General features: G+C 41.2%; 2 protein-coding genes across 2 annotated transcripts in view; both read left to right on the forward strand.

Annotated features, from left to right (window-relative positions):
• Positions 1-392: 392 nt before the first annotated feature.
• On the forward strand, positions 393-3,939 carry serpinf2b (serpin peptidase inhibitor, clade F (alpha-2 antiplasmin, pigment epithelium derived factor), member 2b). The gene is made up of 9 exons (XM_047593225.1): positions 393-562; positions 1,276-1,339; positions 1,430-1,495; positions 1,579-1,819; positions 1,983-2,126; positions 2,273-2,461; positions 2,584-2,726; positions 2,833-3,037; positions 3,167-3,939. The coding sequence occupies exons 2-9, from the start codon at positions 1,286-1,288 to the stop codon at positions 3,517-3,519; spliced, it is 1,395 nt and encodes a 464-aa protein (XP_047449181.1). The 5' UTR covers positions 393-562; positions 1,276-1,285; the 3' UTR covers positions 3,520-3,939.
• A 1,603-nt stretch (positions 3,940-5,542) lies between these two features.
• Positions 5,543-26,983, forward strand: part of rpa1 (replication protein A1) — a 29,456-nt gene continuing 8,015 nt past the window's right edge. The window contains exons 1-13 of the mRNA XM_047595032.1: positions 5,543-5,710; positions 6,107-6,154; positions 6,583-6,661; positions 7,111-7,219; positions 7,350-7,438; positions 7,708-7,788; positions 8,692-8,806; positions 10,448-10,550; positions 11,855-11,923; positions 12,239-12,431; positions 14,239-14,375; positions 16,457-16,605; positions 23,720-23,849. Of these exons, the coding sequence (XP_047450988.1) occupies positions 5,681-5,710; positions 6,107-6,154; positions 6,583-6,661; positions 7,111-7,219; positions 7,350-7,438; positions 7,708-7,788; positions 8,692-8,806; positions 10,448-10,550; positions 11,855-11,923; positions 12,239-12,431; positions 14,239-14,375; positions 16,457-16,605; positions 23,720-23,849 (1,332 nt within the window). The 5' untranslated portion in view covers positions 5,543-5,680. The remainder of the gene's footprint in view (positions 5,711-6,106; positions 6,155-6,582; positions 6,662-7,110; positions 7,220-7,349; positions 7,439-7,707; positions 7,789-8,691; positions 8,807-10,447; positions 10,551-11,854; positions 11,924-12,238; positions 12,432-14,238; positions 14,376-16,456; positions 16,606-23,719; positions 23,850-26,983) is intronic.

The following is a 26,983-nucleotide window of genomic DNA, read 5'->3' on the forward strand; positions in this document are numbered from 1 at the left end:
TTAGATCGAACAAAGTCCTCTTGGTGTTTGCTGATGGCAGTCATGTGATCTCTGAAGATATCGTTTTTGCCTTGTAGTGAAATGTGACCAACACAAAAAGCCAGATAGCTTTCTCTGTTCCCCCTTATTTCTTAAACTTTGTCAACCAACACTATTGATCCCGTCACAAGACCGTGATAATTTTATGTCAAATCCAGCGGTTTCTGCGAAATTTGTGACATCGCAGGCGGCGAGTTGCGTTTGTTTACCCACGCACACAATTGGATTTACCACACCTTTGCAAATAATCTGTCATGTTTCCTGTCAAAAACTTGAGTTGTGTCATGTGTCCCCCCTATAGACACGCTGCGTGTGTCTTCAATATTTAACCCTGGAGGAGTCTCAGTAGCTGCATTTACAAACAAATAGTGGCTTAAATGAGGCCCCGATCAATGGAGGTTGATATTTAACTGTTTGCTGAGCGAGTGCCAATCTTTTACTCTCTGGATTACTGCTTCCCACAGTACTTAGTCGCTCCTTTTTTGGACAAGCCAGGAGGTTTATTTTCTATTTTAAGTATAAGGTAAGGTCAGGTATCTTTTAATAAACCGGTTACTGGGTTACTTATGGGCATTTAAATAGTTTTAAGACTGAGTAGAATGTGTTAAATGTTTGTCACGGATGGATTTTTTTTTGTGTTTATGTAAGGTCTGCTTCAGAAGCAAGGCTCCCACACTAATTAAGATATTTTTCATTTTATTAATGCATTTCGACATTTGATGATTTTAATACAGGAGGTCTATAAATAACAGCAAAATGCTGTTTGACGAAATTGCTTCTGCCGAGACAAATTGGTTTTCTGTTCCATAAAAAGGAAATCTGCTGTATTATAATGTGCTCCAGTAGCCTGGATAACTGCTAAAAAAAAACAAAAAACAAAGAAAAACACACTTTGCAGTTTTATTTTAGGAGTCGTTGTGTGCAGTCTACAGTGCCGTAGTGTCTCATGTTTAAGGCACATCTTTAGATGATCTAGATTTCGAAAGTAGAGTGAAACATCTGCACACAGTACCACAAAAGAATAAAAATAAAGGTGTCAATGAGATGTTTTCTCATTTTCCTTGAGCTGGTATGTGACTACTAGCTGGAGAAGTGAGTACGTCGAATTCAGTATTGATTGATTCATTGCATCACTGTTTTGAGCCAGAAAGGTATATTTCTCATTTCAGATCAGAAAAAACAAAAGAAAAAAACAAAAAAAAAGCAGGATACACAAACGCATTTTCTCTTTTACAGTTTTAAGGACATGGACCTCTGCCTGACACTCCTGTTGATCTGTCTCTGCAGCCAAGGAGCCACTGTAAACCACTCATATTAATAAATCACCTTTAAGAGATCATACGTTATGTTCCGTGCTGATTCTCTTACATGCTGTCTTTCTGCTCAACAGAATGCTGAGGTGGCTGAAGATGAGTCAATCCCTTTAATTCCTCTGTTGCCCAGTCACCCCAGAGAGGTTTGAGCTTATTCTGTTCTTTGCGTCATAGCGGGGTTCTGGTTGTCGAAATAAACCTCGTACTTGACATTTTCTGCCCACAGACGGGAGAAAGCAGCAGCGAACCGGAACCTACAGAAACACCCGAAATCCCAACATCAGATGAGGAAGAAGTCGGGGGCTGCCGTTCTGTCGGCCGAAGCCCAAAGTCCTGGGAGGCCAGTGCTTCTGCCATTCAGAAACTAGGTGTGCAGCTCCTGCAGAACCTGGAGACAACGCCGGACAAACCGAATATTATAATATCTCCTTTAAGCATATCACTAGCCCTCTCCCAGCTGGCTCTAGGTACGTCCTGCTTCAGCCCCTCATGACACACTTTACCGTCGCTGCAGGTTGTTGTCGTCTACATCGCTCTGTATGTAATTACCGCATCTGATTAATTGTGTCAGCAATGTGCCCCAGTTTACAGCTCTCTCTCAGCCAATTACTGCGCCCATCTTCTTTGCAGGTGCAGTAAACGAGACAGAGGAGCTGCTGATGCACCATCTCCACGAAAACACCCTCCCTTGCTACCACCAGGCCCTGCGTAATGTGTTGGTGCACCTCAGAAACAGGGATCTACATCTTGCCACACGCATCTTTCTGAGCCCAGGTTACTTCTTGAATGTTACGTTAACCGTTGACAAATCACTTGTGGAGACTGCACAGCTCTTACTTTCGGCAACGCTGTTATATTTTTCTTTCTATCTACTTTTAACTCTTGTATGCTGACCCAAAGTGTGTGTTGGTGTGTTTTAGAGATTGAGGTAAAACAACAGTTTGTCAATGAGTCTCGGCGGTTATATGACTCAGAACCAGCTTTATTGGAGAGTCTGCAGCAGATTAACGACTGGGTGGAGAATGAGACGCAGGGAAAGATGACTGACTTCCTGTCCAGTCTGCCGCCCAACGTGCTGCTCATGCTCATCAATGCCGTCCACTTCAAAGGTGAATGAGAAGTGAGATTTCATGTCATTCACGTACTTTCTGAGATGCTGTGTTTGCTTTGAATGCGAACCCACTGGAAATCTTGAAATTTCTGACTCTGTGTTCCAATCGTGCGTTCGCAGGAGAATGGAAAGCTCGATTTGACCCACGCTTCACCACCAGAGGTGTTTTCTATCTTGACGACAATCACATGGTTGATGTGGAAGTGATGGAAGACGCCAAACATCCGCTGAGTTCATTTAACGATTACGAACTGGATGCTCGGGTAAAATAGAGCTTTAGAATTAAAAACGTGTGGTTTGGAAAGAAGAAACTTACTTTCCTGGCAAAACCTCAGTTATACTATAACATGGTTTCCTTTCGTCGTGTAGGTGGCAAGTTTCCCATTCCTGAAGCGAATGAGTTTGCTGGTGGTCATGCCCTTTTCCGGGCAGGTGAACGTGTCGTCACTTTCTGAAAATCTCAATATCTCTGACTTGTATGCACGTCTGCCGAAAGAACAGGCCGTTCAAGTTAAAGTCCCCAAATTCAAAATGGAGTATGCTCTGGAGTTAGAGGATGTTCTCACCAAATTAGGTAAGACCTCGTTATTTTATGGTTATTTTTACTAAGGTTATTTTTAATCTTATTTATTGGTGGAAACTGTGCACAAATAAGCAAAACAAGGAAAGACCAATTAACACTGTCCTTTCTGATCTGTGGAAGGCCTCGGAAAGATATTTTCCCGTCCCAACTTGGCTCAGATTGCGGATGGCCCCCTGGTGGTGTCCAGTGTGATGCACAAGTCCGGAATTGAGCTAAATGAGGAGGGAGCAGAGGCTGCTGCAGCCACTACCGTGGTCATCTCGAGGGCATCCAATCCTGTTTTCCACCTCAGCCAACCCTTCTTCTTCGCCCTTATGGATGATACGACACAAGTACCGGTCTTCATGGGAGTCATCAACAACCCTAGCCCCGGAGCTCCCATCATGGAAAGAAGAGAATCTGGAAACAAAGATAAAGGGGGATTCCCACTTGACAAGAATCACATGGGCACTTATGGAGGCCCGCCTAAGTAGGGACTTATATCCTGTGCAGCTCTTCCAGGGAAACCCAGACCAATGCATGTGTGATCATACAGACTAAGTGTATACAGGATGAAAATATGTGTGTTTTGTTTGCTTCATTATCAACTGAACACAGCGAGGAACTCTGAGTCCCCTTTAACATGTGAACATCTCGTTTAAATAATTGCGCTGCATTAGATGACACATCCTGGTTTTCGGAATTTCAAAAATACGACTAATTACGCAAACAGGTGTTCATAGGCATAGTTCTTGATGTTGATATCCTACATTTGATGAAATACATTTTCCACAGTGTCAACACGTAAATCCAGACTAATCCGTTCCAATGCCATTTGAGCGTGACTGCATCTGTGTGTATGTTGGTGAATGTGCCGTCTAACTAGTTAATAAACTGAATTGATTTGAATCACATGCCATGAGTATACATTTTATGGTAAGGCCCTTTGACTGGAGAATGAGACGCAGGGAAAGATGACTGACTTCCTGTCGACCTCGCCACCCAACGTGCTCCTCCTGTTCATCAACGCTGTTGATGAGCAGGTGAATGAGAAGTAAAATTTCATGTCATTCATAAGCTTTCTGATATATATATATATATATATAAGATAAAATAGATGATCTCACATCTCTCAACAACCACACTGACTTAGTTCTTTTATTTTGTATGTAGGTATGGTAGATTTCCTGTCTCATCGTTACTTTTCTCTTCGTATTTGTTACAAAGCAGAAGTGATCTTAGTTCTGACTGGATGCAATAAAAATAAAATAAAGAGCATTAGGTGTTCGTATATACTTTTATGGATATTATACCTATTACGTGTTAGGTGCTGAACAACTTTGGATTTTTTAAAGGCTACTAATATGTGGTGAAAGTCGAAAATTGACGTCAACTAGTCGATGGCGTCACACATAAAAACGCAATAGAAAGTAATGCTTTACAACAATGAAATCTATATTCTTGACCTGAATATACTGTACATTGTAGCTTGTCACGCAAAGGAAGCCACAGAGGCTTTTCTGCAGGATGACTGAAGCTTATAGCATCAAATTGGATTTAATAGTACTTCGCAGCGTGTTATAAGATAATATAATGTAGCCCGGGTATAAAAAGTGGTATATCTCTTAAGCCTTTTCAGTATATAGCCGCTAAAGGTCTAATGACTTTAGACAGTTAAATTCACCAGCAAATCGTTGATATGCAGCCTCCTTCTCTCTGTCTCTTCAGGGTTAGTTGACCCCTCTCCAGAGGATTTGGACTGTTTTCACGTTAGCGTTAGCAGATGCATTTTGCTCATTTGCTCAACAAAAAAGTGGTTTGTATGCACAGATCAGACAAAACATTATGATCTAATATTCTGTAGGTCTCCATTGTGCCTCCAAAACAGTTGTGACTTGTCAGAGAATGAACAAAGGCCTTCTGAGGGTGTCCTCTGAGGATCAGATTTGTTCCAGTGCACCCCACAGGTACTTGTTTAGCTTGGGTTCTAGTGAATTTGAAAGCCAGGTCAACACCTTGTGCTGTTCTTTATATTTTTTTTTTAGTTGCTCATAAACCGTTTTGTGTGCGTGTGTCCCTGTGTCATTTTTATGAGGTGGGGATGCCTGGTCTGGTATGGATGAGTGGTACATGTAGATCTACACAATTGCCAAGTCCAAAAGTTTCCCAGCAAAACATTGAATTGTCACAAGCTGGTCAATGTTATTTAATTCTCTTGTCGGTAGTCTTAATGTTATACCTGATCGGTGTATTTTTTTTTTCTCTCAATACGATAACAATAAAACAATAAAAAAGTTGATCTTTGAGCCTTTTATTGTCACATGTCAGTGAACGCATCCTAGAAAGCGTCTGACGTCACCCGCTGCGTGGTGCTGACGCGTTGACGCAGCTGGTCTCGGGTCAGTTCTGTGATGAGGTCGTATACCGCAGGGTTACGGCGCTGACGGCGCCTCAAACTGAACTCAGGTCTGGGACCGGAAACGGAAACTGACGCGGCAAATCACACACTTCGCGCGTTTGTCCAAGCTGTTGGCGCCACAGACGCGGTTCTCTGACTACTGTCAAGAGTTAGAGGCACAGAGCTCTTAGTTAAGACACAGATTTCGGTAAAGTTGTCTTTTTTTGTGTGTGTTGCTACGTTACTTCTCTACAACCATGACGAAGCTATCAGAAGGCGCGATAGAGGTAAGGTTTGGAGTGTAAGAAATAATATAAAATACGTTTTGAAAACCAAATACATGCTACATATGAGTGGTGCCGTTTATCCCTACGTGTCCTGTCTTTGTTTAGTGGCTCCCTGGAGGTTGTTCGTTTGCATGTCGTTTGCATTCAGTGTAAAGTTCAGACCAAAGCTACTGTTTGTCAGTGGCAGCTTAATGTCTGATTAGCATTTGGTAACGTTTGTGTCTTTTAAGTAGTGTGTCAATAAAACGCCGTGTCAGCAAAGGCTAAAAATGAGCTCCGAGTTAGGTAGAAGTTGGCTTTGGGACAACATCACTCTGATTAAAAACGGTGTCAAATATAGGATTTATTTATTTATTTTTTAGTAAGTTAAGATAATAAACCCGTTTGTGTTCATAGGCTCTGTCAAAGGGAGCTGGTGGTAATGACGCAGTCCTTCAGCTGGTGGTGAGTATTTTTTTTTTAACAACAAAGAAAAAACTAAATTTCTTAATTAATGTTTTGTAACCACAATACAGCTACTTATTCGACCACGTTTGACATGTACAATAAGCTGCAGATCTTCTCTTTCTTGTCTCACAATTATTTTAACCAACCATAACATGGGTATGAATCACATGCAGTAAGGAAGAGTTTCTGAAACTACGTTTCACATGTTGATGTACAAGTTTTACTTTGCATTTACCGGCGAGGGGAACTCCTGGAGAGAAATCCTGACTGTTTTTTGTAGTTTATTTGCAACAGAAAGAGACAATGCAGCAAACTCTAAAACTAAACAAAAATGATGGTGGCTTTAGGATCCAAAGTCACGGGCGGAATTTGAGTTTTTATAAAAAACCTAAATATTTAACCCTTTAACTTTTATCACCTTTCAGAACATTCGCAAGATCGATGGAGGAAATGGTCCCGCTCGATTTCGGGTGATGATGAGTGACGGACGTCATACTCTATCATGTAAGTTAGTGTAAATTAACCGAAATAAAAAATGGGGCTAATGAAGATGCAGTTTGGATTGACAAACTCTAAACACTGCAGCACTGCTTTTTCCTGTACCTCGGTTCTCCTTATCAAAGTTATGACATACAAAGACCATTCAACTTGTTTGAGTTTCCTTGAAAATGTTTCTCCTTCATTGGCATCTTTATTTCCGAATGTCTTTGTTACTTCTTGTAGACACTAAATTCTGGACAGATATTTTCAGGTGCCTCTTTAAAAATCCATGACTGGGTTATTTCACCAGATTCATACACTGTTATACTTTAAGGTCTTTAAGTTCTAACCCATCCTCCAACTAAAAATGGTACAATGGTGTATTTGTGTTTGTTAAACATTAAATATATAAATAAAATATTTAAAAAACAAACAAAAACACGTTCTTCTCTCACCTGTTTACGCCTTTGCAGCCTTCATGCTCTCCACCCAGCTGAACTGCATGGCCGAGGAGAACCTGCTGGCTCCAAACTGCATCTGTGTGCTGAAGAGGCATGTGACCAACATACTGAAGGATGGACGGTATGCGTTATCTTCTTTCTTAATTTTCATAGACATCTTGGAATCATTCAGACGACTCTAATAAATATAAAAAAGAAAAAATCTACACACGATGCTGCTTCCTGTTGTTCATGGAGATTTCTCTTTACAGGCGAGTGGTAATCATTTTGGAAATTGACGTCATCAAGCCTGCTGAAGACGTCGCTGGCAGAATCGGAGACCCGACTCCTTACACTGAGGGTGAGACATTTTGTTAATAGTGCAGCTGTGCTTGATGAACATACCTTAAGAAGGGAGGCTGATGTTGAAGCATGAAGTAGTCACACATACAAGGAATTCGTTCTCTTCGTTTAATCCATCCAAACAGGGCTTAGACGTTCGCTCAAAGAAGCAACGGACATTTAGGGGAGTGAATCTGTGACCTCGTGGCTCCAACACTGCTCTTTCTAGTCGTAGCTTCCTGTATGATGTTACTGCAGGCTAATGCTAATATCACGTTATCCTTGCAGGCCAGAGTAAAGGTCCACAGTCAGTTCAAGCTCCAGTCCCTGAAAACCGACCTCCACTGCAGCCACAAAATAAAAACGAAGGTGAGTGCAAGGCTTTATTCAAAACTTCTGCCCATGAACTAAATGACCACCAGGTGGCAGCATTCTTCTGCTGCTTGCAATCCACCCAGTGATTTACAGGACACAAGTGATTTTGACACCCTTGTTGAGACACATTTTAATTTTTGACACGCTGTCAGTTGTTTTTATGAGAGATATGCACTGGAACACGACACGGCAAATAACTTGGACCGGGAGAGGTGTGCAGTACAGCTGTCAGAAGGGTTTTGCCGTCTTCTGGTATGTGTCATAGCAGGTGTTCATCCTCTTAATCTGCCGTGTGGGAATTGAGGTTGTGGCAACCCCCATCCTCATCAGCACAGTCATTGTTCATTTCTCTGTGTGTGCTGCTTGATCTGGGGGCTTAATTACCAGAAGTGCAGTAGTTGGCAAAGTGGAAGGACTTAAGTGGACACTTTGAACTTTAATCCTCGGCGTGAGACGCACACAAATCAAATGTGCAGAGCTTGTTCAAACGGGAAGAAAAAATCTCAAAGTCAGGCAGCAGCGCTCTCCGGGGGAAGAGCAGCTCCAGTTTGTTATAGCATTTCACACTCTGCCCTGATTCTGTGAAATGCGAATCATCCTTCTCACCAAAATGCTGGATCACACATCTCCAAACAGCTCGATTTTTGTTTCTTGCTCAGGTCTTTCCTGCTTTCTCTAGAGTCACTCATGGTAAATTTGCTTTAAGTCAGTAGGTTTTTCTTAGGTAAAGAAAACATCGCTCACGAAGTGAGATAATTAGTGATCAAGCAGTTGCAATCCAAAGAAATTGGATTTTTGTAATTTGTCTCTAATGAATAATGCATGTGCCTCTCTCTTGACTCCTCTCTATCAGTGCTCTTCATGGATCATTTATTTTTCTCCTCGCTCTTCCAACAGTGAATAAAGGTTTCAACAGAGACTTTGGGAAGAAGGCTTCATCTGCTATGCCAAGTACGCCAGGGGGCAGCTCCAAGGTTGTGCCCATCGCCAGCCTCAACCCCTACCAGTCCAAGTGAGTGCGTTTCTCAGTCCCTGGGAGTTCGTAGTTGTGATTAGGACTGATTCAAATGATTTTTTTCAACAGATTATTTTCTGAGGAGTCGATTAATCTACCAACGAATAACGTCTTATGAGCTAATAACTTCTGACATTAATCTTTCAACATGAAATCTATGAACGAACAAACCATTTGAAAGTCAGCTTTGAGCAAATGATAATATTCATCACAAAAATCCTGGTTTATTCAGGCCTTTATATTGACCTAATTAGAAAACTCGTCTGTTGCTATATTCTAACATTCATTAGCATGCATAAAGTGAAGTAATAACTGTAATTATAATTGTACTCGAGTAATTCATTTAGCAAACGGTTGCTTACGCCCACTCAGAGGAATGTAATGTATATGGTTTAGTTTTATAGGTCTATAGACCCACAAATAAACTGCTAACCACTTGTTAATGGACTGCAAGCAGTGTTGCCTTATTAGCCATTAGCATCTGCTCTGTGGAGTCTTTATTGAGCTCTTGTCTGGAAAAACAAGGACTACTACTGCGACTCACCACCCCAGCCCTGCAGATGTCAGTCTTTCTATTGTGTTCTGTTGAGATGCTGAATCTGCTCTGTTCAGTGTAATACTTTAGTTTGTGTTAGATCAGATTCAGACTATATAGACATAGTAGTAGAAGATAAATCTGTATATTTGTATAATGTTTTAATTGAGTTTACGTCAATTTCTTTTGGATTTCTATATATGCAAATCTTGTATATTTTTTGCTTATGTTATTGAGTTATTTGTATTTTATTTTTATTATTAGTTTAACTATCCCACACCTGTTTTTCTTTTCACTCACGATTTTCAAGAGTGTTTTTTTTTTTTTTTTTTTTTTTTTTTCTGAGCTACCGTGACCGAGCAGTTTCCCTTGTGTGGATCGATAAAAGTCTATCTAAGTCTAAATATAGTGACACATTTAATTGGCCCGTCGACCTTATGTGAAACATATCGGATCTCATGTATAGTGTATGTTGTCAGATAAATAACAAAAAAAAACACGATATGACTGAGTTCAGTTTCTACATATTTCCAGTATATAGATTCTCTGGGAGACCAGTGAGCATAGCGGTTTCATTTTTCAATTATAAAAGCTCTGGGAATGTCACTCTTTACTTTTTCTACTCTTAAATCAAAAAGAAAAGACTGATAGGTCTTAATCAAAATCTTTAAACCCTTGAATGTACTATTGCTATTAATATACACATTACTATTGACCTAAAAAAAACATTTTTTTGTTGTTTTGTTCAGGCTTTACTGCGTCACCTTCATTGAATTCAATGAGAATTTTTAGAGGGTGACATAATGAAATTTCTAAATGCCTCCATTCTTTTGAGTATTGCCAGTGCTGTGCTCATACCACAGACTTCTTGGCTCACCTAAATGTCTTTTTAGGTATGCCAGCATTAATGTCATTAGCTACACCGTTGCTTTTTTTCTCCAGTGACTAATCAAATGTCCCTGAAAAGCCTCTTGCAGAGGAGGCGAGTTTTATTATTATTATTAACAGGTTGCGATGGCGAATGAATAAATGAATGTAATATATCTGTATATAGCCTGACATTCTTGGCTCAGGACTCAGACTCGTGTCTCTCTGCGTTACAGGTGGACGATCCGCGCCCGTGTGACCAACAAGAGCAGCATTCGTACATGGAGCAACTCTCGGGGAGATGGCAAACTCTTCTCCATGGAGATTGTTGACGAGAGCGTAAGTGTTATTGCCAGAGTTTGAGTAAAACTGTGTAAATAAAACCCAAGAAGTTGGAAATCTGCGCCTGTCCTACCTTTAGACCCTGTGTCCTCATATGGGGACATTAGGTCGGTGGCAGCTATTTCTACTTCATTTAGACCCTTTGTACTCAGAAGGAGACACTTTTGGTTGCCTCAGTGTCATTTAGTTTTAGGTCATTTCATTATGATAAATGTAGCTAAATGAAAGATGCTAACGCTAAGAGCTTTACTGAGAAGTAACGTTAGCCGTACAACACTGTAGTGTCAAACAGGACGTTAAAAGGACGACGAAGACTGATCACAAATATTCTGTTTATTGTTTTATTGTTATTTATTATCGGAACTGAAATAGTTATTGTCGGCTGTAACTACGCCAAAACAACAACATCCACAAACTTATCTTACAGCCCTCCAGAACGTAACTTAAGAAGTAACTTATGGTACAACTTCATCAAAAAAATATACAGCATAAATTAATATTACCTGACACTAAATGTGAACCACAACACCTGGTTTCACTGCGTGGATTCCAGTGGTTTCTTAGTATGGAGCATTTACTTTTCTTTGACAGATTTGAAAAGCAGTCAGAGATACAGTTTTACAGATATCTCTGACTGCTTTTCAAATCTGTTGGTTCAGTCAATCACACAACAGCTCCTCGCATTTTTTAAATTAATTTTACACTTTAGACACTATTAAAGCCTGTGATTCAAACTAATACTGCTAATCTCCATGTTCAGCTGTCTATTATTGCCACTCAGTGGCCATAACCATGGAGACGTCCCGTACATACCCTGTGTGCACCAGTCGCTGTGAAAACATGAAAGCAGGAATTTCAGCCAATTCATTCTACATCTGATCATGGGACAAAAGTGCGACATGGTTCAGAACCTCATCGAGTTTTGTTATTAATAAATTTTCCTGTTCATGCTTACTAACTTTTCTAGTTCGATATGAAACTCCAAATTTAACAAATTCTGTCGGTAGCAACAGCTACGTTGCCAGTGAGCCAGTACTCTGCTTCTGCATTAAAATAAACACTTTTATATTTTAGTGACTTTGTTGAAACATACAGTGAAATAATCCCCTTGTCCACATATGAGGACTTTTTTTTTTTTTTTTTGTCCAAAAACTACTTTCAGTTCAAAGATGATTATTTTTTATTCTTCTTAAGTCCTACCTAACCAATCCCTATAAATCTTAATCAAAGTAGGACGCATTCCAAACAAAAGCTTGACTCTCAGGAGGTTAATATTAACTGAATTTTATATTTTGTTCCAGGGTGAGATACGAGTGACTGGTTTCAACCAAGAGGTGGACAAGTTCTACACCCTCATAGAAGCTGGCAAGGTGAGACGTTCCTCCAGATGACGATGCAGCGTGTCCTAGTTATTTGCCAAAACTGCAGATTTGGCTCCTGACTGCTCTATCAACAGCTGCCAGTACTTTTTGAGTAAAAACCACACAGACTTTGAATGAGTCATCTGGCTGCACTATACCCGTATAATAAGCAGCTTATGATGATCTGCCAGCCTTTGTTGATCCCTCCCCCCCCTGTCCTCCTCCTCGTCTGCCTGAAGTGCTGTCTTGTTTGCAACATTCAGTCAGGTAAAACGCTCCCCAGATCTGTGATAAACACGTGCTTCATCCCTCTGTACGGGCCAGGTCTACTACATCTCCAAGGGCTCCCTGAAGATCGCCAACAAGCAGTACACGTCGGTGAAGAATGACTACGAGATGACACTCAGTGGAGAGTCCACCATCATTCCCTGCGAGGATAGCTGTGACGTTCCCATGGTGCAGTGTGACTTTGTCTCCATCGGTGACTTGGAGAACAAAGACAAGGATGCTATTGTTGGTGAGGAGAAAGTAATGATCTGCTCAGACATTTCTGAGCCCAACCTCTGTCGTTAAGGCCCCAGACGTCAGTTTCTTCTCCTATGGAAAAAAAAATAAAATACACAGAGATGAGATGCTGGCAAAAGTGAAACTAGAGTGAAGTCTCATGTCCTCACTAGATAATTAGCCTCCCAGTTGTGCTTTGTTCTTGATCCAAGTATCTGTTCAGTATATTGTTCTAACAAAGACAAGTTATACGTTTTCAGTCCCATCTGGTTAAAATACGTTCTCAATTAAGGAAAACATTGCTTCTGCTTGTTTCTGTTCTTATGGTTTCCTCAAACATTTTTTTAATCCTTCCAACCTCTCCAACAACCTTATTTCATATATTACATATTATAGCACCACTCTGTAAGGCCCAAGCAAAATTAAAAAGTGGATGGTGGTTTTTGGGGCGGCCTCCCAGTGAGAAGGTCTGGGTTTGAGTCCAGTTTGAGCCTTTCTGGGTGGAGTTTGCATCTTCTCCCTGTGTCTGCGTGGGTTTTCTCTGGGCTGTTTGTCTCTGCGTTAGCCCTGTGATGGACTGGCGACCTGTCCAGGGTGTACCCTGCCTTTTGCCCGATGACAGCTGGGATAGGCTCCGGTAACCCCCCGCGACCCTAGTGAGGATAAGAGGTAGTAGAAGATGAGAAACCAACCGCCAAGTCTTCCTCTGCTCGTGGCTCTGAACCCTTTTCGAGACAGAGCTTATGGCTCATTTGGTCCCAGTGCCGCAGTGAGATGATATGTCCAATTAAAACAATATTTCTGCTGAAATGCTTATCATGTTTTGCCAATCCACTTCACGAGACATTCATTTGGACGTTGTCTTATTTATTCTGTGCGATAAAAGGACGGGGGAGCGATAAGCTGATCGTCCATCACTGAATGGATTGGGCTTCGTACTCACAGGTGGCTTACGCTTGTGTCTTCCATTGTTCCTTTTGTGCGAGTGCGTATTGTTTTCCTTTGGCTTCGTGACGATTATGATTCTCTCGAGCACCGCCTTTTGTGAAAAGCGTAAACCAGCCAACCGAGGCTGGGAGCCCAGCTCCTGCTGAGTTTTTTGAGGTGTCTGGAGTAGAAAGTGGAGTCAGATATGCAGGGAGGTTGAGGTAATGGCACCGTCAGAGCCAGAGATAAAAGTGGTATTAATAATACTGATGACAGTAATGGCCTGTAGCGCAGATTGACTTTGGGCCTCGTGGCAGAGCCGAGGAGAACCTGCTGCCATTGGTAGCATGAAGTAATAATGAGGAGTGTGCTCCTAATTCCTTTTAATAAAAAACTGCTGCTTGTGTTGCCGTCGGAGCGATTTCTCTCCAACGTGCCACTCGTCATTCAGCCCTCAAACGTAAAATCCTCTTTGGGTTGAGTTTAAAGATGATGATAAAAATGAAGCCGCTCTTATAACTTTACAATAATGGCTTCCATTATGTGTAACCGTATTAGTCAACAAATTGTGCCTGATGAATTGCGAATTGTGAAAAAATAAAGCCCACTTCTTGGTTTCTCTCCAGCATTGTGGATGTAAGTGCCTTGTAGTCTCTCTCGGTATATTGCACTCAACTTGAAATGAATGAATAACTTATTCCCCTTGAGTCAATTTGTGCTGGAAGCTATAGGATGTATTCATGATACATTTATTTTGGGAACTGTTTTTCTTTGAAATGAAAACAGCGTTGCAAATAGTATACAACAAACTATAACAAATAATTAATGTATAAACTGTAAATCAGTCAAGGATGGAGAAGCAGCTGCAGCTAAATCTGTGATTTCTGTTCCAGATGTGATCGGAATATGCAAGAGCGTCGACGAGGTGACCCGTCTCACGACCAAGACCAACCGCGAGGTGTCCAAGAGGACCATCAGTCTGATGGACATGTCTGGGAAGTTGGTGACTGTCACGCTGTGGGGAGAGGAAGTGAGTGCAGACTTTAAGCTGAAATGTGTAATGGAGCGCAGACGTCGTGTCAGGATCGGTGAAAATCAGTACCAGGCTCACACTGCACCAGCTGGTTTATATTTGAGCACTTAGGAACCCAAAGTAGAAACCAGGGTTTTTATTATTAATCATCATCTGAGAACAGACATGTTTGAGTGGAACCTTTAAGGCCCTTTTTATTTATTGTAGAGGCTTTAAGTCAGTCACTATAAATGAATGACTCTGGAGTGAAGCTAGAGCACAGGGCTGGGCGGTGCGACTAAAAATGTATTATCACAGTATTTATTTATGTTTATTTTTTTGTTTATTTATTTCATGCATAATTACGTTTTCTACTGGTTGAGAAAAGAATTAATGCAGCAGACTGAGGATGGACTATTTTACTGTGATGATGAGTAAATATTGTAGAATAATCCCACACTAGTAGTAAAACGGGTTTGCATGGCCTCGTGTTAGCGCTGCCTGCTGACGTAGAAATCTGGGGACGTTTATGGCTCTCAGATCAAATTAAAATTAAAAAAAAAAAGAAAGAATTAAATGTTATCATGATGAAATGAAGAAACAGTGATGATTACAGTTTCATTTGTTTTGCCGTATTTATTCATAATTAGACCGGTTACTGTAATTATTATAGTTGGTTCTCAACATTTTTTTTTTCTTCTCATTCATAAAAAACTAAAAATGGGGACACCTTTAGTTGGGAGACAGGTTTTCCTAAACAGGGACTGTCCGCAGAAATCAAAGATGTCACCTTTTCTCGTTCTGCCACTTCATTTTTCTGACAATATCCATCTTCACCACACCTGACAGTGACGCAGTCGCAGCGTGTGTGTGTTTAGAAGTGCTACATTGAAAATGGTCCGGACTGAAACAGTGTCTCGCGGTGCCGGGTTCCCAACACTGTGTAATCAAATAGACTGCAGCAATATACAGGCACCATACGTACTATATAAAAGGAAAACACAATACATGATATTTACAGAATTATAAAACTATAAAAATGCCAGTATATTGAAAATTCATATCATAACAGAGAAGAAAATACAGGTACTCCCTATGAACCAGTACAGCGCCCGGCCCTGCTAGAACATGCAGTCAGACGAAGAGCTCATTGATACAAATGCTGCATTTGTGGCACTTGAGAATTATGTCAAGAAGGTGTTTAATTAAAAACAAAAGTGGTTGTCGGCACTCGGGGGTCAGAGTTCAAGCACGTGAGAACTGAAGCTATTTAACAATGTTTAACAGAAGCGGATGAGCTTGAAATTATTGTCTACACATCCTGTCACCGTGCAAGAAACCGAATGGTTTCCTGAAGTTGATTTTTACCTGTGGCTCATGGGGACTGTGCTGAGTGCACCACGGTTTCTGTTTTTTTTTTTTCTCTCTCTTCCTGACAGGAGGCGCAGTGTCCCGTTTGTTTATTTATTTATTTGTTTGACAGATGCCCCTTTCCTGGAGGGACACGATGATGTACACAACATATATAGTTCATAAAGAACAATGACAATGCCTAGCGGCAAGTACTGAGGCGCGTTGCCACATATAGGAAGGCTTCATCTCCTCCCCCTGGAGTTCATGGAGTTAGCTCTTCAGGTTATTATGCAAAACAGCATCAAAGTTCACAGAAAAAATATGCAAGTGAGGGGAAAAAAATCATTTTTTTTACTGATGGCTCAGGGATATTTATGATATTTATGTCTTTTAATCATAGTCAACTATTTCTTTAAATATTGGACAGATCCTCAAGACGTTTGCTTCATGTCTAATTGTAATATTAGTGTTCCCCTGACTTTTCACCTACAGGTCACTATTGTCACTGCTACTGCAAAGCTTTACTTTGAGTCCAGTGCTAATTGATAAATGTGACCTTGTGCACGGTTGTAGATTATCAGTCCTAAACTAAGAGCGCACCCACGCTAGGCAGTTTACCCCTTAAAGTTTGATGTAGTAAGAGTATGAGTGAACCCTCAGTGAGTAAAAAGAGAAGGGGTGTAATCCAGACAAATACAAGTACTGGTGTCATTTTAAAAAAAAGTCATATTTGCTCCTTTGCACAGGCAGAAAAGTTTGATGGCGCCGGACAGCCCATTGTAGCCATCAAGGCAGCGAAGCTTTCAGATTTCGGAGGCCGGTCACTCTCTGCATCCTTCAGCAGCACTCTGATGATTAACCCAGACATCCCTGAGGCATTCAAGCTCAGAGGCTGGTAAGTTCAAGCCTTTTTTTTTTTCCACATAAAAATGTCTAGTGAAGTGTTAAGTTTTGCATTCAAAGCTTTTTCCCTAATTTTAGTTTTAACAAGTGCTTACAGACATTTGTCATTTACCCGTTCAGACACATGCACCGAGGGCGGCAGGCAGTGTTACCCTTGGTATGCATTTAATGTCAGAAGCCGTGTCTCGTTCTTGTCCCCCGCCGGATGGCAGCTCCTTGCATGCGAATATTATGCTAGAAATTGAAGAACTTGGAGGATTTAAATGGCAAGTTTCCATTCGCCAAGTTGAGAGAGAGAGAGAGAGAGAGCATGCTCTGATTCTCATTATCAAGATTAGCGTTCCCCCATTAGCCACAATGTGGGGGGAGCTTCAATGAAGCATTACACATAAATGGAAATCATGCTTAATCTGTGGAAATGCGTTTTTTACTCCTCTAATCGCCTTTCCAGATGAAATGAAATCCAGACTCATTTCTGTGTGATTATGTTGATTGTAGCATTTCTGTTCTAATGTGTGAGTATTAGATTGAGTAGTGTGTGTGTGTGCGTATGTGTGTGTGTGTGCGCGCTTATGTTATTGCATGTGTGTGTTCACTAAACGTGCAGGACTGTGTAGAAATCAACTGAGATGTATTTGTCTTTAAAACCCAGCGATCTATAGTCATCTGTATATTAGTGGAGCTGAAATGATCGAGTAAAATTTGTAGGAAGGTCATTGCCATGATGAATAGAGAAACATTTAAGCTTTTAGTTTTATTTTTTGCCAGTTCTTCATTATTATTTCCCCAGAGCTATTTCCTCTCCTTGAAGTATAACATAACCAAAAATAAATGAATCCTTTGTACATAGATCAGGCATAACATTATGACCACCTTCCCAATATTGTGTAGGTCTCCCTTGTGCCTCCAAAGCAGTTGTGACTCATCAGAGAATGGACATGGGTCGTCTGAATGTGTCCTGTCGTGTGTGGAAACAGGATGTTGTTAGTGGGGGCCTGTCTGGGTGTTTGGGTCTGGTCTAGGTGGGTGGTACACCCACATGAATGCCAGGTCCAAAAGTTTCCCAGCAGAATATTGAATTGTCACGAGATAATCAATGTCATTCACTTCTCCTGTCAGCGGTCGTAATGTTATGCCTGATCGATGAATGTATGTTTTTCTCTATGCGAGACGTGAGGATAAATTGTATTTTTCTATAGTTTTTGGCACATGACTGATGGATGAGGCAGCGCTCGCATGTTCTGGGGGCGGCGGCTGATACTTAACCTCTCTGCAGCGCTATAGCGCTCTGATTGATCTGTCCTCTTTATAGATCCTGCTTAAGCAGGCTGCGTCTGACCCCTCCTCTCTGACATGAAGGCAAATGTCTGCGTTTGTGAGTGGGAGATGCAATCGATTCTATCCGAAGGGCTCCATTTATTCACTTTCCAATATCAGCGCCTGCCCTACACCGGCGTACAACAGACAGTAAACACTTGATATTTATTTAGTGACAAGTTCGCTGCAGCCTTGTTTCCTGCCTTGGAGTATTTAACGTTGATGCGAGTATGTAATCAGCATAATCGGGGCAGTTTTCTTTGCAGGTCAGCAAGCGAAAAACCGGAACATTTACTCAAATAGGCCTTTTTTTTTAAATTAGATGTCTTCACTGGTGTTTATAGTAGGTTTAGCATCACCCTTCTTTAAATAATTTTCATTTTAAATGAAAATGTTCAAATGAAAATGTTCTCACATTCCAGCCACTGCCAGTCGTAGGCAACTTAAGTTTTGCTTTGGTGATTAAAAGAAAGTATCAGATAAGAGCTTTAACCTGGATAATGTTATGGGTTTGACTATATTATGACTGAAATTAGGTTAAATTGATCCTTATTTAGGGGATTCTTTCTACGTGTTAATGCTAACGCTAACAACGAGCTAACTGAATATTGGTTGCGCGTTTCAGGGGTGACCCAGCAGAAGCTGCATTTCACATCACCCTCCACAGTGGTTCCACTTACTTCTTGTGATATATTTGTTGGAGAGGCTTCACTTGATAAAGACAGACTGGACTTCGTCCCCTCTGTGTCCTCCTTTGGTCAAATCGTCCATCCAGCGAATATAGTCCCATCAGTCATTGTCAGCTTTTTAAAATAACACTCACAGTCTCAGGGAGTGACCGTATTGGTATATTCTATAAAATATGCGTTTTCCTCGTCCATTCGTGCCAAAACAGTCCATTGAAATATGCTAACCACCGTTTACAAGTTATAGTGTTTTGAGATGTTTGGCATCCAGTTAAGCCCCGCCCCTCAAAAACATCACATTGTTTACAAACCGTGAAATAGGGTTAGATTGAAAAAGACCTGTTATCACCACCTGGTCTTAAGAATCACTGTTCTGCAGCCCTTATACTTCCTGTGCTCTCGACTCTTTAATGACAGAAGGTAGCTCCGCTTGCAGCTGCTGCTTCTTTGGATGGTCAGAGATAATGATCCTTAAATTCTTCTGTTGGTGGTGTTCACTGAAGAAGAGGAGCCATCTTGGGTCCCTGTGATCAAGTTTAAAAGTCATAGATGGAAGGAGGCCAGATCTGCCTCATTACTCTCAAAGTTGAACCAAGTGAGGACCATGGCAGGAAGACAAGATTGTTATGTGGCATGACTGAGAGCCGGAGCACAGCCAGCTTCGTCCTATGAAGAGGACTGAGAGAATATCTTCCTTGGTTATTTATCCTTATTTGGAGGCTGCTCACAGGGAGGGGTGGCTGTCTGAAAAGTATTGTAAGTTGTTAGTGTGTGTTTTGATTGGATCTCTGCTGGCTGTGGTCTAAATAATGTGTGTTTTGTTGTGTTGTTGATAAGCCTTGGTCTCGGGGTGGTTTTATTCCCTGTAAAAGTCTTTCTGTAAGAAGTGCACATTTTGAATAAATCTCTTGAAGATTAGTATTATTTTAACCTAATGCAAGGATGTCAAACAAACAACCTGCGACCAAACCAACCCCATCAGAGGGTCTAATCTAATCGGCGTAAATTCGTGTAAAAAAGTGCACAAATTAGAAGGAAACCTGCAATTTTTCAATCAAAGAAACTGCTACTATTAATGTTTCCACTTGGATGCTAGCAGGAGTTGCAGGTATAACGCTATACTGAGACTAAAATGTAGATGGCGGCAATGTGCCGGAATTTCACTTATTTTTATTAAAAAAAAAAAAAAAAAATCAGGTTGCCAAAAGGTTGTTGTACCAGAGTAGCTCCTTAAATGTAAACACTGTCATAACGTACGTCTTTGCACAGAAGCAAAGAGAAATGTTGGTGTAGTTGTTGTTACACTTTTATGTTGCTGCTCTGGACGCCTTGAGATTAAATTGGACTGTATTGTGCCCCTGAACTAAAATGAGTTCGACACACCCGACCTAATGGAGGAGCCCTACGCCCCTTCTCCATAAACCAAGAGTAAATGTGCCTTTTGGTTCTGTCAAGGCTGCTGATACGTAATATTTCTACTTGAGCTGAGGCGTCTTAATTTGATTATGTTTAAATGCAGACCTGTGGCCGTCACATGCATAAGTGGCAGCAGTCTGTGTTTATTTGAATAGAATTATACATTCTTTGCTAATCTATAGTTTATCTGAGGTTCACTCTGTCAGTATCCAACTTCACATTTCCACTCTAATCTAACTGTGTGGATGCGGTTGTCCATTAGGTGGCAACAGCACATTTGGAGATGATCTGGCTGCTTGTCTCCGTGTTGTCAGGCAGAGCAGTCACTCTTCCTGTTAGCTACACGTTGTCAGGTTGATTCTCCGGCTTGATGGAGTCCACTTGGCCACACATGCACCATTATCTCATTTAGTCAGTCCGAGAAGTCATTTCCTCCGTCTTCCTTTGCATTACTTCAGTATTTTCTCTCGCGCTGGCACATAGTTAGGGCGGTAATTATGCGAAGCCAGAAGCAAACAAGCTTCAACTCGATAGTTTAGAGAACATTATACCTCCTTATTAAATAGACTGTTACTTGTACCAAAATGATGCTGCATTGACTTTAAAAACATGAATAATTGTTACCTGACTTGCTGAGTTTGATATAAACTTTTCAGGTCTGGCAAAGAAAGAGACATACTTTCCTTTTGCTGATTAGTTTAATCAGCAGTAGTGTAGTAATGATGTTTTAAAGCAACAGATATTAATTTATGTGTAATATAAGTTTTTGTTTTTCATATTTTAGTTAGAACTTACAAAGAAACAGAAATAAATAACCGTTCTATTATAATATTCTTTAGTTAGCAAATATTTACCTTGTGTCTGCACTATTTAAATCTTTTTCTTATTTTTTTTTGCAAAGAAAAACTATAGTACATTAATAAACATGGTATACTTTCTCTGTGGAGTTCCGTATAGGAAAACTCATTAAAATTCAACTATTGTGTTGCACTACTGGGAATCTACTGATGCATGCAGAAATGTTCATGAGGTGCAGAAATAACATGTTTATGTGGGCCCACTGTTTGCATTTACCTTTGTCTTCTACATAAAACAAAAGCGGTTTTCCCAGATGCAGCCCGCGTCGACTTTACGAAGAAGAATCGTTTTGTGAAAATGAGAAAAACATACGGCCGTCCGTGTTCAGATTAAATATAAATGTTGCCTCTTTTGGTTCCACGTTTGACAGCGTGTCAGTCACTCCAGATGAAGTGGCTAACACCTTGTCTCACACACACACACAAACAACTCGCCGTGATCCTGTTTGTGTTGTGTTTGCCACTGTCGACTCGGGCACGAGATTCTTAGCCGTGAGCTCAGAACATTGCTTACTGAGGCTTTTCCATCATCCCTCTCACGTTGACATGTCTCTGCTCGTGCACTGTCCTTTTTCCGCTGACACGCTGACGTCGCGCACGCACGTGTCCGACGGCTTCCAGTCGACTATCTGGGTTTCCCTCGCAGAAGCCACTCGGCTCTAAGCTGAGATCTGCCTGCTTTCACTTGACTGTTGCACTTTTTTTCTTTCTTTTTTTGTCTCCTTCATCAAAATTCATCACTGTTTTGTGGCATTTCTGTTTCTCTTGCTCCTCTATTCCCTCCTCCTCCAGACTCTATGATTAAAAATGGCAGCGGATTTTAAACCGAACGCTGTCACCGTGCTATCTCGTTGAGTGTTTTGGAGTGTTTGGGCATTCGTCAAATCAGATGTGCAGAGCAGCCATGTGGAGCTTTAATATCTACAGAAGTCATGGCAGAAAATCCTGTTTTTATTTTGCCTAATCTAACTTTTTTTTTTTTTTTTTTTTTTTATGTCCGAGCACGTGACTGGATGCGGGTGTAATTAAAGGTCTCCGCACGTACCTGGTCAAGAAAATTTGTGCCATGGTAAAGAATTGCTGCACATCTGACGGTGGACGTGTGGAAATGGACTGCATGTGGCCACACTCTGAACCGTTAATGGGGATATTTTCAATTAGTCATGCCTCCGAGAGCGAGGCATGCTCCCCATATTTACAGCCCGACCCTATTGCACACCACTCGTCTGCCTTGTGGCCAGCAGATTAGTAAGCTCTATTGATCTCTGTGCCCGTTTTAAACTGATACCCACACGCACACACACACACGGGCAACGGCAATTTACCTCCACCCATCTTTCTTCTCCTCCTACCTTGTCTTCCCCCTTCTCCTTCCGATTGTCTTCCTTGAATTACCAGGAACATTGGGTGAAAATGGGATTCTGATATCACTGTAACAGCCCTGACCCCGGCCGGCTCATCTGTCCCTGTGCTGTTGATTCATTTCACAAGCCTCCCAGCCAGCCGCGCTCTCAGATGAGCCATCCCTGCTTTGACGAACAAAAACGGATTCTCTGTTTGAAACACAGCTTTTTTTTTTTTTCTTCCTTTTTTTTCTAAGCTGACTGTTAAACGGACAGCCTGCAGTCTGCTGACAGCCGTGTGAACAGCAGCGTTTTGTGCCCCCTGCTTTGGTTCAGAAGTGTAGAGTGAGTCGTTAAATAACAAAATTAGGACGAGAGGAAAATATGTTTACAAGTTGACATGAATTTACTTTTACTCACCAGTGGTTTTTTCCCCATTGCTGCGTAAGTGGGAAAAACAGTTGTAGGGTCTGCAGACTGTGGCAGCGGGACGATAACTCTAAACTGTTTCCTGTAGTCAGGTTTTGACAATTAAATTTCAAGACCGATAACATTATAGAGATGAAACAGCAAGTTGATTAATGGCAATTAAAGATAAATGTGAATATTTGCTCCTCTCTGGATCCTCTGTTATATTAATTAAAGGTTTCGGCTTTAAGGTGTTATTATTAAGGCATTAAGGTACCAACAGGAACAAATTAGCAACGATGTGATATTAAGATCATGACATGTTAATGAAATTCGGAGAGTTGTAGTGATGAGAGGTGCACAAACCTTTGCCGATGCAAAGTTTGGTTTATTAGTTTATTGAATTGGGACGATACACATTGATTAGCCAGACTTAGCACTAATGCTAAATTCCAGCCATAGTTTCCAAGGCACGTACACAACACAGACACAGAAAACTTTGAAACAACAATCATACAATAGACAATTACAGAAGCAGACATGGATAGACTATGTCAAAACAAATCAAAAAAAAAAAAAGATACAGATGGTATCGAAACAAACGCTATTATGACAAAACATTTCACCCACTATTGTATAAAAAAACATTTATGGACCAAGCACCCCGAGAGTATGCATAAGATTAAGACAGGTAGTCGTCACAGTTTCAGATATGTGGTGGTAACTTGTTCCAGGGATGTGTTCCTCTTACTGATGAGACCATTTGGGAGAATTCAGTTCTCGGTACATTTCAGTCACCTGTAGTTAGAGCTCTGGTTCTTTTTTCTCTGGATGAATGAAATGTGCAAGTATAAAGCTTGAACTAATCTGCCCGGCGGTTGACATGACGACCAGTGGGAGCAGCCGATACGATTGACTGACACATGACAGAAATGTGTTGTTTCCTAAAGGTCAAACCACCGCTTCCTACCAGTAACTTCACTGAGCTAATGGTGCCCTTAGAGCCCCCCGGTGAACACAGTCTTTCTTTAACTGTGGTCAAATCAGCAGTGACTGCCATTCACTTTGTTTCATTATAGGTACGACAAGGAGGGCCATGCTATGGATGGACAGTCCCTGACGGAGCTGAAAGGTGCTGGCGGAGGAGGAAACACCAACTGGAAGTCTCTAATTGACGTTAAGGCCGAGCATCTGGGGCACGGAGACAAGGTACGCGCACGGCTATTTATGTTGACACGCTAAAACATTAAAGATATGGAAACCCCAGATATATTGTTATTCAAGAACGCCTCTCTGAAGATACTCAAGGACGAGCTGAAAGACCGTCGTTGAATGCCAAACAACAAATATGAAGGCGCGCACAATCAATCTGCATTTGTTGTTATACATCCAGGGTGCGCATTCGCAGGTCTGTGGAGTCGGCGTAGTGTAACCTTGTCACTCCTAACTCTGCTTAGCAAAGTCTCTTCTAGCCGATAATTAGTGTGATGACTTTTTACAATCAATGCCTGCAGCACCAGGTTAAGCTGAAACCCACTAAGGTTCCTGATCTCCTACTCCTCATTAACTCCTCTGCTTTGTCGGTGTCCCCCCGCAGTCTTGGTGAAAGTCACATTTATCTCTGGTATCGATTATGAAGATTGCAAAGGCTTGATTACTTTCCCTCTTTAATGAAATCCCCACCCTTAGATAGGTAAAGTAATATGTATTCTTTAATTTTCTCCTTTTTTTTTTTCCATCTGTTGAGGGACAAAGCGCTCAGCCAAGTGTATAAATAGTCCAGGGCAGATAACGTGACCTGTGTCGAGATCTTAACTTGTGTAATTTAGCATCGTTTAACATGTACCGCACATTAGTAATAACCATAGTATGATGAAAATATCCCATTAAGACGAGGGCTGTTAATAGAGCCGAGGAACTGATGGCCACCAAGAGACACTGGAAGAACAATTTTACTGTAAAGACAAAAGGCGCTGGAGGAGGGGGGTAGCTTAGTTATCTGGAAACTCAAAACTACTTGAGAGCTCATTGTTCTATAAAGGGAAAAAAAAAAACAAAGAAGAAGGATTAAACTGGGGAATGTCTTCTGAAAGACTGAATTAAGTGGAAAAATATGTTGTGTTGAATGAGTAATTCATATTTTTTTTTATTCCGTATCATTTGCCTCAGGCTGTGAGTGACCCCTATCATACCTCTCACCCACTGATAACCTAACACAGGGCTTATTATTCCTCTTTAAACCCCATCATTTTTTACCCCCTCAAATTCCAAACCACAAATCCTGGCTGGAGCCATTAGTTCTTTTTCTGGTTTAAAAACAGGAGGTTTTGTCCCCGGGCTGTGGAAGGTCTCGCTGTTCCTGAGCCTGACACGAGGCCTGTTGACTGAAAAAAGCTGCCCTCAAACGCTCTGAGATATCCCCAACACAGGGGGCACGGGGGGGTCAACCTTCTCAGGACCCCACCGAGCACAGTCTCTTGCAATTAACTGTCGCTGTCACAAAGTCTTTGTGTCACAATCTCAAGTTTGCACGCTCCCCCTGTGCCCTCTCTGACAGTAAGTGGTCGCCCTTCCTCTTGTTGGCCTGACACCGCATTAGCACGAGCCTGTGACGGAGACGAGAAACAAGTTCTTCTGTCCTCTCCCCAGTAGTCAGTCACTCGCTAATTAAAGAGGTAACTACTTGATTAATTGGGCCTCTTGAAAAGGAAGCAAAGGTTGGTGTCTGGGTTGTTTTTTGTTACATCAAACCAGTCATTAAAGAGCTAACCCAACAGTTATGTGTTGAAACGAGGCGCTTTTCGCTTATTTTGTCGCGGTCATTTACCGCACTCTGAAGGGCTTTTTATTTATCCAAAGTGACACGGACTGTCAGTTGTCCTGTTCAAGAAGTTAATTGAGGTCTAATGCATTTCACCTATTAATGCATTTAGAGGAGAGAGAACGTAGTTTATTTTCATTAAGCGTTAGAGTTGTGGTCTTATTTTTTTTGCAAATGGTTTACACTTTCCTGATATCGCTCTTCAGATCTCTATGGTGGAAGGTTTGTTGCTCAACTCTCTGGTCCTGAAAATCAACCTTTATCATTTTATTCAAGCATTATCCAAGCATGCAGGAGCCCAGTCTCCCCTCCGCTGTTGTGACAGCCGATACTGAGGCTTTCCCAAAAACGTTAAAGAAAGAAACTGGACCTGTAGAGTCCTTAACAGACACTAGTCATGAAAGTTTCTCATAGGTTACACCCACGTATGTTCCTGTTCCCCATCAGTGAAGCGTCTTCAAGAAACTCTCAAGTCCAGTTGACTTTCTTTAACATAACCTGTGGCAACTAGAGATGACCGATATGGATTTTTATAGGGTCGATATCGCCTTTTTTTTTTACGCCAGCCTTGGACGATACGTGCAGCCAATTTTTCTGAGGCAACATTTGGAGCATATACTGCTTATTCTCCCTCCACTTTCGTGATAATAATAACAAATGTGACAAGTATTTTATATTTAAACAACAATATGAACATTTATTGAACTCAAAGACTATTTAACGCTCTTATGCATACAAAATAAAGTTATAAGAGGTAGAGCGCCAACATTTACCACCTTCCAGCTGCAAACACTCTGCTAGTGGGGAGTGGCAATGTATGGGCTGCACGCGTCCACAGCATCTACAGCAACACAGGGCTGCACGTGGATGCGTCTGGATCTAAATCTTTCTTAAGCACGATGAAAATAAACTACTGTCTCTCTCCTCTAAATGCAGTGATACATTTTTACATGTACCATGACCTGGAGGAGTGACAGTCTTCATAAATGTGCTAGTTGTGAGGGGTGGGGTCTTTCTCTAAAGGAGTGAAACATCAGTTTTAAAGTCCTTTCCTTCATGAAAGTACAAAATACAATAGTAAAGCAACAGCACATCCCCAATTTTTTATTTGCGTTTATCTATTTTTTATCTAATGCGCATTCATGTCACTTGCTCGGGTGTTTATCTTGTCAACCAGGAAAGTTTTCTGGAGGTTCTTTACATGCAGCAACTTTGCCATGTTTGCCTCTCACCTACAAATGTAGCAGCTCCCTGACTATTTTGCATCTGTGTCAGCCTTTTGGCTTCTTGTTGATCATTCAACTTGCGTATCCGCCGCGTAGATGTTGCTCTCTGACTGTTCGCATACATCACCTCGTCCTCTTGAAAATGTCATCTTAATGTTAATTTAATGCTGTTTTGTTTTCACCTTCCAACAGTCAACATATTTATCATAAACTACCCAAAGGTCGCTGGAGCGAGAAGACTGCATCTACCGGGAGTGAACGTTTTTTTTTGGCACTGAACTATTCTTTTTATGTGC

The sequence above is a fragment of the Mugil cephalus genome, chromosome 9 (assembly GCF_022458985.1).
Source record: "Mugil cephalus isolate CIBA_MC_2020 chromosome 9, CIBA_Mcephalus_1.1, whole genome shotgun sequence".
In the NCBI taxonomy this organism is placed as follows: Eukaryota; Metazoa; Chordata; class Actinopteri; order Mugiliformes; family Mugilidae; genus Mugil; species Mugil cephalus.

Excerpts from the sequence above, each read along its gene's own strand:
- serpinf2b (XM_047593225.1), top strand. The coding sequence starts at position 1,286 with ATGGACCTCTGCCTGACACTCCTGTTGATCTGTCTCTGCAGCCAAGGA. Across the intron at positions 2,127-2,272 it reads ACGCATCTTTCTGAGCCCAG|AGATTGAGGTAAAACAACAG; the intron begins GTTACTTCTTGA and ends GGTGTGTTTTAG. Across the intron at positions 2,727-2,832 it reads ATTACGAACTGGATGCTCGG|GTGGCAAGTTTCCCATTCCT; the intron begins GTAAAATAGAGC and ends TTCGTCGTGTAG.